The 13,493-nt window shown below is 44.3% G+C and overlaps 1 protein-coding gene across 2 annotated transcripts in view; it reads left to right on the top strand.

The window, feature by feature from the left end:
• HMMR (hyaluronan mediated motility receptor) overlaps positions 1-13,493 on the top strand; it is a 256,412-nt gene that overhangs the window by 128,039 nt on the left and 114,880 nt on the right. The window contains exon 17 of one of the 2 annotated variants that reach the window (XM_073620830.1): positions 2,295-3,279. The exons of the other annotated variant lie outside the window; for it this stretch is intronic. Coding sequence (XP_073476931.1) covers positions 2,295-2,314 — 20 coding nt within the window. The 3' untranslated portion in view covers positions 2,315-3,279. Of the gene's footprint in view, positions 1-2,294; positions 3,280-13,493 lie in introns of those variants that run through there. 2 annotated transcript variants of the gene reach the window in all.

Genomic DNA, 13,493 nt, shown 5'->3' with positions numbered 1-13,493 from the left:
TGTCTTCATTTGAGCTCAGAAATTCCATTTGGAATCTATCAGGTCTATTGTCGTGCCTCTACACCAAGGTGACTACCAGGCATCTAAGGATATCATGAAAGTGTTTCATGTTTCCCACGTGCCAACTTTTTCTAGGTCCCTTCTCTTGGGCATGTCAGGTATTCACCAACATGCTGGTACAAGCCCAGCTGCCCTCTCAGGGCATCCTCATAGTGGAGATTTAAACATCTACACTAAGCAGCACGGATAGACTATTTTCCAACAGCTGCTCCGCTGACAATTTATTCTACCAGCTCCAATTTAATTTTCAGTTGAGGGATGTCAGTGGTGGGGGGCATTACCTGATGGAACTTGCGCAAATTTGCACAGTGTATGACCAGCTTTAGATGACCTCCTCCGAGGGACAGTCAACACAAGTCCTGTCTGACAACGTAGCTTTAACTGCCTCAACATATAGAGGTTTGGATGGATCCTGACACTTCAGAAATCAGCATTGGAGTCATCTCTTTGCTTGACATAGCTGGGTCTAGTCCTGGACACAGCTAGCGCCAGCATTTTTCTCCCCCAAGAGAAGCTTCATACTCCATTCCAGACTTGTACTTTTCAGTCGAAGAGTCAAAACCTACACTTTTGCATAAGAACCCTGGGTCTGGTGGTAGCCTCCATCAACTTCAGACCCCTACAACACTGTTTCTGTTGTCATGGATCAAATTAGTTTAGTCCTTGTGCAGGCTAACTTGTCTAGCATGGAGGACCAGCAGTTGCCTGCCTTTGTGGTTCCAGTATCCAGCACTGTATTATGTCCTATTCTTGTCTTGAAAGATCCTTGCGATGGTTGCCAGCTTGTTGGGACAGGGGGTGAGTCCTGGGCACCCTTTCAATGCTAGGGATTGGAAGTCAGTGGAATCTCTTCTCCCAATTAACATCCTAGAACTTTGGGCAATATTGGCTGCCTCTGTAGGGCTAGACTATCCAGCATGGGGGGGTGGGGTCATCTAATCTGGGTTCAGTCGGACAGTACCACAACAGTGGCATGGAATTGGAGGTCTTGCTATGGCAAGATGGGTAGAGTGAATCCGAAGCAGAACTCTTATTCCAGCCATGTCCACCATTAACATCCCAGGTGTAAACTATCCCAGAATTCCTCAGCTGGCATAGTCTAGACCTGGGGGAGTGGTAACCTGGACAGGTACAAGCAGTGGATGCTGTGGTGGCACAGTGAGATTTGTACACCCTGAGCTATGCCTTTCCTACCCTGAATTTTTTTTTTTGGGTGTCCTTCAGTATGCTGTATATGATTTCACAAGGTATAATAAAATGTTCTTTGCCAAGACTGCCCTTTGGTATACATCTCTCATTCAAAGTCCCTAAAAACTCCCCCCTTTTTGTTGGAACCCATAAAAGCAATACTGTGTTTTATATCCCACATGTTTATACAGTGATTGTCCTCATTTAACGTCCCGCCGACCAAACTTTCTCTCTTTTTGCTTAAGAACTAAGGCATGTTGGTAGAAGGAAGGGTTACTCTGGGCTGGCGTAAAAATGTTTGCTTACCAGTGTTCCATTCCATGTCTGAACCTTTGAGTGCCTACAGGAGGATTGAACTGCAGGTATTTTACAGTGAATACAAAAAATCTTTCCTGCCAAGGAATTTGTAATTCTGCCAGTTCTGTGATTCCCCCCCCACCACCACCACCTAATAGATGGCACAGGAATGCCTTCAATGTCACATTTTGTCTACTATTGTTGAGCACCCTCAGCTGGAAATAAAAAGCAGCAGCTGACATGTCTGTCTCTTAACCCTTCCATCCTGTCGGCAACCACCTAGTGCTAAATCAGTGCACCAACCAGAGTAGAACCCGCTGCCCCCTCTCCGACCTACTGTGCAGGATTTGAACAATGCTAAAATAAAAATTTGTACTACTTTTTAATATTTTATGATCTTTTTAAATGTATTGCATTTAACAGATGTTAAAAGTTGATTTTGTTTAGATTTGGCTAGAGGCCAGTTTTAACGCAATCATTAAATCTATGCTCAAAGTTCATTATTTACCTTAAAGCAGAACTAAACCCTCCTATGCTTTACAGCCAATGAAGCTCTTGTCAAAGCTTATAAATTATTAGACTAGCCCTTTTTACATGGATAGGCTGTTTCCTGAGATAACAAGCAAGTCATTATTGTGAAAATTGTGCATAGTTGACTGGAGAAAAGTCTGATTTTATAGCTTACAAGAAATTTCTGACCATTTAACTTTTTTAACTTTTTTATTTTTTTTTTACTTGCCTTTTAACAGGGAACCGAAATATGTCCTGAGGAGCCGGTTTCTGATGCAGATTGCTTTTTTTTTTTTATCACTTTTTTTCAAGTTAAAGTACACCTACGGTGGTAAATTATGTAGGTGGCCATTGTTGGTCTTCTGCTAGCGGCCTGGCTGTACACAGAGTTGCACAGTAAAAGTGCTTTAAGACAGTGGAAAGATGGTCTTTACTATCTATCTGCTAGCAGTTTTTTCACATTGCAGATTTAGTTCCACTTTGCATTTAGCTTTGCAGTGGTTATTTACCAAACCATATAATTTGCACATGCTTTGCAGAGACTCTGCTTATTGCTTCACAAATACACAAGCTGAACTGAAAATCCTTATTACAAGAAAATGTCACCTGGTGTATGCAGTTGTGCTACTTTATTTTTATGCGCAATCTGTATGTTTGACGGTTGCCAAATGACTGGATTGTTCATGTATTTGTGCAGTTAAAAATTCTGCAGAGTAAAGTTCTTTATTGCGTAGGGGTAAAATCATTTTAGTATTTAACGAATGGATAACAATGGTATAAAATAAACACATTTAACACAAGATTTTGTTTTTTATTTTTTTATAAAATGCTTTTTGTATCTATTTGTATTGCATATTTCCGTCACTGGTTGGTTGTAATCTATGCACAAACTAAATGCCCTTTTTTGCTTATATAAAGTATCCAGAGAAAACAACCTTTTCAAAGAAATGTATGATAAAGCATATAATATTCACTATGGAAAATTGTTCAGTTTCTGAAGCTTGTAAAAATGTATGCCACTTTCTATTCAGCCTGTTTTCTATGGTTCTGTCAATATTTTTACCTTGCGCTGTGTGTGTGTGTGTGTGTGTGTGTGGTTTTCTGTATCCCTTTGTTTTTAACGGCAAATTGTGTAATTTGTACTAGACCTGACCTTTGCTTTATATACTTGGTATACGCTTTTATTTATACAATTTACTGTGCATAATAAAAGTTTTAACCCTACTATGTTGCTATGGATAAAAGCACCAATTTTTATTCCAAAATGTTAGTACATTATGTGCTAGGGTTGGGAGTCTGCAATAAATCAACAGCTACCGTATTTATTGGCATATAACACGCACCCTAACTTTAAGAGGGAAGTTTCAGGAAAAACTTTCCGCACACTTCCTGCACATTGCAGAAGCCCCCTTTCATTATAAAGCGCTTCCCCCCCCCCCCCCAAATCTGCTGGGACAGCAGACCTGGGGGCTTTATTTGAGAAAACATTACTACCAGCACCATTTTATACACCGCTCCTCCTGTGTCACACTCAATGTAAAATCAAAGCTTCGAAATACCTCAATTAACGCCACTCTTTTGTGGACCTGGTCATGTGACTGCTCTCCTCTGATGTGCCTTTGGTCATGTGACTGCTCTCCTCCAAACAAAAGTTACACTCTGGGAGGAGGAGAGCGGCCAGAAAACTGTTTTAATTGAGGTATTTAGAGGCTTTGATATACATTGAGTGACACAAGAGGAGCGGTGTATGAGAGGGCTGGCAGTAATGTTTCCTTAACTTTAAAGTATACTGGCAGTGCTGTCCCAGGGCCAGGAGAGGTGGGACAGCCGGCCTGAACCGCCCCAAGCCCCCGCCCCCCCCCCCCCCCCCCCCCCCCCCCAAATGTGTGGCACCCGGGGCGGGTTGTCTGTCCGATTTCCCCACAGCATATAACACGCAGGCACTGTTTACCCTCTATTTTCAGGGGGAAAAGTGCGTGTTTTACACCAATAAATACGGTAATTGTTACCTGCACCTTTTATTAAGACTGGGGTTTAAGTGGATGTTTGAAATGTGGGTGGCACAATCACATATTGAGTTCTCCACACCAGACAAGCCCATGTTATGTAAATTGTAAATATTATGGTAACTGGACTACAAAGCTGGGGAATTCTGTACCATCTGATCAAATGAAGAAGCCTTTTGGCTGTGTGGTGGAATATTTTCAAGAATTAACAAATTTAGTTGCACATAATACCACTATATGTCCTCGTAAATTAAGGGACACAGGATAAAGTGAAATTATTCAGGTATGTTTGTTTGATGTTGGCTTTAGAAAAGCTCAAGATTCATTTTAAACTAGCAAGTTTCCTCATTTGCTGCAGAGCCAGAAGGTGCTGATCTTCAGCAATGTCACGGAAGCCATACCCAGAACCTGCTCAGAAAAAGGCAGGGCTGGCCTCAAATGTGTCCTTTGTCACGGCACTCTGCTTTAGGTGCCTGCCTAGGTACTGAGTATATGTGCAGCGTGTGAGACTGCTGCTGACTGCTTTACAGGTCTGGCCAATGTTGCACCTATCTGGTGGAAGCTTGTCCCTGAAGACCCCTTAGAGAGGGTATGCCTCTCGGTGGGGCGAATATTAGCAGAAAGGCATGTTCCTTGAATCTGTCCACATGTACCTGTTGGTGACTGCTGTGCCTTCTAGGATGACCTTGGCTGTAGTGAGTAAGCCTTTTGTCCTTATTTACAGGGAGCCTGCTGCTGTTTTTTTGTTCTGGTCCCCCTAAAGTGTTAAAGTCTAAAACCTGACTGCAACCCTTTTGTTTGCGTGGCAGAAAGGGGCAGCTGCACCATATTTTGAGTTTTGGCATTCGAGCAGTCCTAACCCCAGCTGTGTGGGCCCATTACCCCTGTGTTCCTGCAGGAGTGCCCCCACCCAGGGATCTGCACATTTGTAAGCTGGCACGAGGACCTAGTTTCCTTCCTGCCTTCTCTCCTAAGTTTGCATGTTACCTGGGTTCCCTGCTGCCTTAGCAACCTAGTTCAATACACTGTTCCAGCAGTGTTTGTACGAGTACCCTTGTAGGCAATCTCTGTATTATTGTAGATCATAAGCAAAAGTGGCTCATAAGTGAACAAGGTCCCTTGCCCTGACATGTTGGGGGGGGGGGGGGTTGCAGTGTTCTCCCTAAAGGACCTGATACTGATGGCCTAAACCACTGTCCCCTGGGGAAGAGTATTCCTTTAAGCCCCCCCCCCCCAACCCAGCGGCCCGACTGCAGTACACACGGGCTGATGTTGGCTGGTTTCTATTGAACCAGCTGATGCCTCCTGACATTTGGCCCATGTGTACTAGGCTTTTAATGAGATCAAGAGAAGAATTCTCTGCTATGTCTGACTTTTATGGGCAGAATTGCAGCAATGGTGACACTCCTGATTCAGAGGAGTATGTATGCTTCAATGCTCTCTCCTCCAGAGTCTGATTCTCCTGGGTCTGCAGGATTTATCTACACTCCTGATACCACTAACTGTGGAAGGTTGTTCACATCCTTCCTGCTCTAACAGTAAAGACCCCTTATGAAGTTTGAAATTGAAGGGAAGTCAAGTTTATTGGTTGTAGTTGATGCCCTGCTTGAGCTGCCTGAAGGTTCTCTGAAAGGGGCAGACTCCCCTCTAGATCCAATTTCTGGGTGAGTCATTAATCGGATAATGATTGGGTGCTAGATTCCAACACAACCAGGTAAAATTATATCAGCAGCGAGGTGCATAGGTAGTTCTAGGTAGCCTGAAAACAGTGACCACTTGGGCAGTGGCGTTAATGACCATCATAGAGCACAATACAGGTGCTACAAATAACTCCTAATGTTGATTGGCAATACATAATGGACTCAAAGCTCTGTGCATACAGATGACAGTCTGTGTCTAATGTACACACCAGGCTGTCGCATCCAGAATAGGCAAAGTTTAGCGTAAAAGTCTTACTGTCTCCCTTTTTCGTCGAGCACCATGTATCATTGGGTGGTTAGCTGGCTGGGATGAAAGTAATGTGCCGATTTATCAGTACAACAGCGAAAGCAACCCGCAGTATTTGGATGGAGGGATGGCTGTCAACCACGGCGGGAAAGCTCATCACCAGAAACCTAGAAGTCCTCAGCCGTGCAACATGGACACTGGGAGACACCAGGAGGACAGTAAACAAAGCTGTTTACCAGGACATGTTTCGGGGCATGCCACTTTCTCAGATTCTACTGATTTGAGAAAGGGGCATGCCCTGAAACACTAACTGTAAAAATTGAATCATTAATCAGGCAAATTTGTTGGTTCTTTTGTGGCTTTTTCAACATCTGGCCTCAGTTTCCAAGTCTGCCACCTGGTCCTTGGCTACTACATTTTCTACGTTTTATTAGTTGGATGTTCAGGCCTTGACCGACCGTTAGCCTCTGTTGGAAAGTCCTACAGGAGACTATAAGTGCCTTGCCAGTTGTTTCTCTTAAATTAGGTGGATTGTTACTGTTGGACCTGTTAACTGTCGTTTGTGGCTGCCCGTCCCTCTTGGGATTCCATTTTGGATGTCCCGATAGTCCAAGAATTAAGTTCTGTTATTAAGAATAAAGCCCATTCTTGAAATACATCATATGACACAAGTCCTGGTTTTTACTATGATACGGCTTGCTGACTAAACTGAGGCGATGATTGGGAGGAGGGAAGTTATGCAGGCTGATGTCAGGTCATGACCTAACAGTATTAAAAATTCTCTCTCCTTTAAATTTCCTACCACTCCAGTCAGGATTAAAGTGGAAGTCCACCCTAATACTTAAATTCTCACCCTGCAATCAAAATCCCAGTTTTTCTACCTTTTTATTTTGTAGAATCCAGTGCCGTCACATGACTTCAATTCTACTTCCTTCTGAGAGTAAAATCAGCCAATGGGTGTGGTTGCTGAAAGCTAGCAACATCACTTCCTGGGAGGGACACTGTTCCTGTGTAGCCAGTGGGCGTATACAGGATGGGAGGAGCTGATCACAGGTTCCCGCCCAGTGTCCTCATTGTACATCCTATTTCATGAGAAAATTCAGAAATAAAAAGCCCCATCCACACAGGGGGGATGGGAGGTGCAGTGCACAGGAGAAGGGAGCTTGACATGGGGGGGGGGGGGGGCACCCATCCCCATCTATACAACGTCGAAAAGGTACCTGCAATGCTTTGATCCAGAGAGTGTAAAGTTGGATCAAAGCTGCACTCAGTCGCACTCTAAATCATGCAACTTTATGGCCGCAATAGTGGTAACGTGACTTGTCATGCGACTATGTGTCCAAAGTCACATGACAAGTCACAGCTCATTAATTTTATTGGTACCCGTTTCCATCTGTGCGACTTTGAAAAGGTATCTACAATGCGTTTTTTTTTTTTTTTTTGTACATGCAATGCTTTTATGCGACTTTCATCCAGAGAGCGTAACGTTGGATCAAAGCTGCACTCAGTCGCACTCTAAATTGTGCAACTTTGTGGTTGCAATAGTAGTAACATAGATTAAGGCTTCACTAGTATGTATTGTCATGCAACTTTGGATACAAAGTCACATGACAAGTCACAGCCCATTGATTTCAATGGCACCCTTTCTCAGTGCTTTGCTGCAACTTTGATCCAGAGAGTGTAAAGTTGGATCAAAGTCGCACTCTAGCCTTAGGCTACATTTCCACTAGTGCAACTCCAAAGCTGTGTGACTTTTGATGCGACTAAGTGCAGCTTTGCTCCAACTTTACACTCTGGATCAAAGTAGTGCAAGCACCTTTTTAAAGTTGCATAGAGGGAAACTTGTCATGCAACTTTGTCTAAAGTCGCACTAGTGGAACAGAGCCTTAAACTCATTTGTAGCTAACTTGCTCACGTGTAGCTCACTCAGCTGGGCGTGTGCCACACTATGCTATCACAGTGCCATGCAGAAACAACCACGTTGTTGTACACTGTAGAAAATCTGCAGTATGTTGCATTGTAATCTATATTACAGTTTCTAACAAACAGAACATGCTTCCAAAGCCTGCCCTCCTCCTCACCATCTCAGGAGAAACTGCTGGCCAAAACGAGGCAATAAAGGCAGGAGGAGATCTGATAAGGAGAGGAGGGATGGTGGTAGGGCTGGGCATGTCTAAAAAAAAAAGAGAGGAGGGGTGGGGGCGTGTATCAGAGAAGGACAAAGTAAGATTGTCCATGAAGAATGGGAAGAAGCTGATTGTGTCGCTTAGAAAGTCTAATCAAAGCCAGACAATCAGCTATACAGAAAATAAATAATGTCAAAGAAAGATATTTTACATATAATTAATAGAACATTTTTGACTGGACTTCCACTTTAACCATGAGGCACAGAGTGCTGATGTCATCTGAGTGGACGATGGCAGATGCTGCTTCCTGCCATTTAGCACAAAAAAAAAAAAAATTACCATGCCACTGCTGGTAACAGACGAAACGCTGATCTGTTGCAACTGTAGCACCAGCTGCGTGTGATATATTTTTTTTTTTTTTGCCTTACACTTTGGGCCTAGGTACATTACGCTGACTCCGTATGCCCATATTTACACAGTGGGGACAGTCATACTACTACAGATGACCGCAACACATTATTAGTGATTCTGGGGGTGTCTAATAGGAATCCACTGAGGGAACCAGCACCTGTAATTGGGCCCCCCGTTATAGGGTTTACTTCTGATATCTTCCTTAGTGCCTCTGCCCTGTCTTTGGTGATCTACATTCCCATTTACAACTTTTTAGCCACTTGTCAAATCTTCATGCACACTGCCTGCAGAAGCCCTGAATGCACTGAAGTGTCATCTCTTGCAAAAATAGTAAGGGAAGAGAAAGGGGATTATAGCGGTGCCCAAAGAGATAGTTAGAATACTATATACTGACATGTAACTATAAAAAGTACAATATTTTATTAACAAACAAGTTAAAAAAGAGTATACAATAAATACATTCAATGAGGGTGTGAACAGACACTAAAGGAACTAAACTGATCTAACATATGCAACAGTGTATCAAGAACCAGCCAGTAGCGTGGCGGCGGGTCTTGTTGGCAGGTATGAGAATCCTACATGTTTTGCCAACATTGGCTTCCTCAGGGACAGTTGGTTATACCTGTGTTGGTTTCCTGAATTCAGTAGGTCACAGAAGGGTGAAGATGTATAGCTCCCCAGGGTGAACTTAGAGCTCCATGTCGCAAGTAGGTGGCTGCAGGGGGCGATTTATGCCTAGTATAAACAACAAGGAACAGGCAAGGGCGCCCGATAGGCTGATATTATTGCTGAAAAAAATTATTGATGTGATGGTGACAATGAGTCCAATGAGACTAATTGGGAATAGCCTGGGACTATAAAGATGCAGTCAGTGTAGGTGGTATAGCACAGTCGGACTGCACAGCTTAAACGGGACAGCAAGTTTGGGCACCCTAAACAACTGGCGGCACCCTAAACAATTGGGCGCCCTTACCTGTTCCTTGTTGTTTTTACTAGACATAAATCGCCCCTTTTTTCGCCCCCTGCGGCCACCTACTTGCGACATGGAGCTCTGAGTTCACCCTGGGGAGCTATACATGTTCACCCTTCTGTGACCTACTGAATTCAGGAAACAAACACAGGTATAACCAACTGTCCCTGAGGAAGCCAATGTTGGCAAAACATGTAGGATTCTCATACCTACCAACAAGACCCACCGCCACGCTGCTGGCTCTTGATACACTGTTGCATATGTTGGTTCAGTTTTCTTCCTTTAGTGTCTGTTCACACCCTTGTTGAATATATTTATTGTATACTCTTTTTAACTTGTTTGTTAATAAAATATTGTACTTTTTATAGTTACATGTCAGTATATAGTATTCTAACTATCTCTTTAGGCACCGCTATAATCCCCTTTCTCTTCCCTTACTATTATCATCAAATCTACTGGGATGAGGTGCTGTATTACATTGAGGACAAGCTAGTCAAAAATCCTTTTCTTGCAAAAATAGATCTCTGACCCCCAGTCCTCCTTGGTCACAGGAACCAGTGGCCTGGCCTAAAGCTATTTCTGACTCGCGTTCACAACAATTTATTTCTGCAGAAAGTGTTTGAGGAACTGCAATATACTGCTGTCAACTCAGAATTACAAGGGGTTGAGTTAGACCTTACTGACGCAGTGCGTTCTGCCATGCATTTGGAGGATCAGCCTGCTGGCTCCAGCTTTGGATCATTTTAGAGCTTCTACAACTGTGAAGATCTTCTCTTTACACATGTAATCCAAGACATTCCTTTTTTTGGACTGAAAACAGACTGAAGTGTCCTTGGCCTCACCTGAATGTGCAGGAAATGTTCACTATTGAGAGGGAAATTGTTAAATGGTGGACTGTTCCCATGTAGATCCATCAGTTTTCTCTATTAAATGAATCCCCACTATACATGTGGAAGGTGTACTTTTCCTTTAAATATTCTACTGCCTGGCATCTGACTCAAAACTCTTACACTTGATACCTTGATTGGTAATGCCATGGGAAGTCACAGTTTGCTCCAGCCGCAACATAGAAGGTATTGGCAGGGGTCAGATGAATCTCACCCTTTGCCTTGATCTGCTTCTGCAGTTAGTAGTCTTGGGACTCCCACTTAGCCTTTAGGGCTCAAAATCAGAGCCTAGCTAACCCCTCTGAAAAGCCTGTCGGAAGATGTGTCCCTGTTTCTACAAGTAAAGGGCTAATTCTATTAGGTCCTTTTGAATAGCTTCTCTCCCACAGACCTAATTTTTAGCCCACAGGAAAATCCATTGCCTTTCAAGTCCCATTCAGTTGCTTCTTATTTCCCCTGTGCTACCGTACAGGACGCTGCACCTACCCCAGTGTCCCTAGGTTTTTCCCACCCCTGAAGCTCTTGCTCCAGTCTATATTTAAACATCTGGAATTGTGATCCATTAGTGCCTTTATTCCCTTTCCCAGGAAGACTCTCCCTGTCTTTGTGACATGAACAGCCCCTTGTGGTATATGGTACCTCTCAGGGTTCCTTCTATAGAGAGGGGACTCACCAAGCTAAATGGTAGACTCTAGCTGCCACCTACTTAAATAGGGTCCTGAATCCCCAGCGTCGCCGAGGCACACCTGCTGCTTTTGAAATCAGACATGTGTCCAGTCAGCCTTCCTGGGCCATCCCCATTGTGGGATGTTCACACAACATCCTGCATAGTCGGCTTAATGGCTGCTTGTATTACGATCTTCAGGAAGGTGCCAAACTCCTGCAAGATCTGGCCTAGTTGGGTCTCATGGCTTCCAGGGTTGGCAGCTACCTATCACCAGTGGGGCAAGGTGGTTCAGCTTAAGCCCACACCTTGTGTGCCTTTTAGCTCCTTTTATCAGGCAGGGAGTTCATCTCTTTTTTACATCAAGAGTGTGTAGGATGTTGAGAGAATCCCCCTTTGGGATGGCTTCCACCTTTCCTATTTTTTGCCACCTCCTCTCTGCAGTTTTGGGTTTGGTTTCTAAATAAGCCTACATTTCTGTGTACCAGGTAGTTCCTGCTGTAATCCTTCAGCATTTTTAGGCAACTAGAGTAGATTTTTCTCGCTGGGACTATCCTCTGATGAAATAGTTTCCTTTACGTGAGGGGATCCTATTTTGAACACCGTCTAGGTGTTGCAGTGCTTTTGGGAAGGAGGAGTGTGATGGGGAAAGGTGTTTGACCCCTGTCTTGGATGATGTTGAGAGCATTAGCCTCTCTCAAATTGCCCTTCCTAAGTACATTGCTTTGAAAACCGGCCCTCGTCTACCTGTAGCATCAGCATTAAAAGGCGTGGTTGGTGCACCTTGGTACACCTCAGATTCTACAGGGAGGGTGGGGATCATTGCTGGAGGGCCATTTCTACAGGGTAGACGTGTAAGCTCTAACGAGCAGGGCCCTCTGATTCCTCCTGTATTGAATTGTATTGTACTTGTACTGTCTGCCCTAATGTTGTAAAGTGCTGCGTAAACTGTTGGCGCTATATAAATCCTGTATAATAATAACATCATTGTTGGAGGCTCCCCTGGATTGTCAGCGGTCCTCCAGATACCATGGGTACAGATAAGTACACTGTACTTATGTTAAATGCTCATAGCTGTTTGGCTAAGATTCGTATATCTTGCTACATGACTATGAATGTTTTGCTGGACCTGGGGGGATCAGGAACTTCTTGGACCCGTGGCTTTAGTCACTGTTCAGCTCTGTAGCATTTTTCTGCAGGCCCTAGTGCCCCCTTGAGAAGTCAGGGCTGATGTTTTAGTTTTCATACTCCTGGGTTTTTTGGTAGTTTTTCATCTCACTATTCTGGGGCTGTGGTCTAACTTTCTCTTTCAACAGATTTTTATAATTTCCGTACAAAAAAAAGGTACAAGAGTACAGAATTACAAAATGAGGTTGGGGACATTCACATGTCTGACAGCCATAGTGAAGAATCGGGGTATAACATGTAATCTGTCGTAAAAGCAACATGAGGTCTAACTTTGTGTGGCAGTGTCTTTCATGCACCTAGATCATGTCTTTTGTCACGTTGAATTTGTAGGATCAAAACCTTGAGTTTTCTAGTCTCAAGGGTCATTTTATACCCTTGTGGGCTATTGGGTTGTATGAATACATTAAATTCTCTGGTGTGCCTTGCTTACTGAGATTGGTTGTCTGACTAGGCAGCCTCCTTTAAAGCGGAGTTCCACACAAAAATGGAACTTCCGCTTTTCGGAACCCTCCCCCCCTCCGGTGTCACATTTGGCACCTTTCAGGGGGGAGGGGGGTGCAGATACCTGTCTAAGACAGGTATTTGCACCCACTTCCGGCATAGACTCCCATGGGAGTCTATGCCTCTTCCCGTCCCCACCGCGCTGTCTGCTGGGAACACACAACTCCCAGGAGAGAGCGGGGACCACTAGGGACGCGCAGCGCGACTCGCGCATGTGCAGTAGGGAACCGGGAAGTGAAGCCGCAACGCTTCACTTCCTGATTCCCTCATCTAGGATGGCGGCGGCAGCTGCCGAGAACCGAGCGGGTTCTCGGCGTCCCCTGCCGACATCGCTGGACCCTGGGACAGGTAAGTGGCCATGTATTAAAAGTCAGCAGCTGCAGTATTTGTAGCTGCTGGCTTTTAATTTTTTTTTTTTTTTTTTTTTTTTTTTTTTGGCGGTGTGGGTGAACCCCCGCTTTAAGCCCCCATTCACATCGGGTGGATTTGACATGTCAAATTGCATGCCAAATCAGAGCCTATTGCCGGCAACGGGACTGTCCGAATAGGTGTGTCGCCAACTGTGCGGCGCCGCATCGATTCCCGAAAGTAGTTCCTGCACTACTTTTGGTGACTTTGGGGGGGCGATTTCAATGGACATCTGTGCATGAACCCACACAGATGTCTGTCAAATCGCCCCCCCCCAAGTCAGACTGAAATGCCTGTTTGAAATCGTGCGGGTTCAGCTGAATCGATTTC

This window comes from Aquarana catesbeiana, linkage group LG03 (assembly GCF_042186555.1).
Source record: "Aquarana catesbeiana isolate 2022-GZ linkage group LG03, ASM4218655v1, whole genome shotgun sequence".
NCBI lineage: Eukaryota > Metazoa > Chordata > Amphibia > Anura > Ranidae > Aquarana > Aquarana catesbeiana.
The sequence above is the reverse complement of the archived record's forward strand: the minus strand, read 5'-3'. Positions and strand labels throughout refer to the sequence as shown.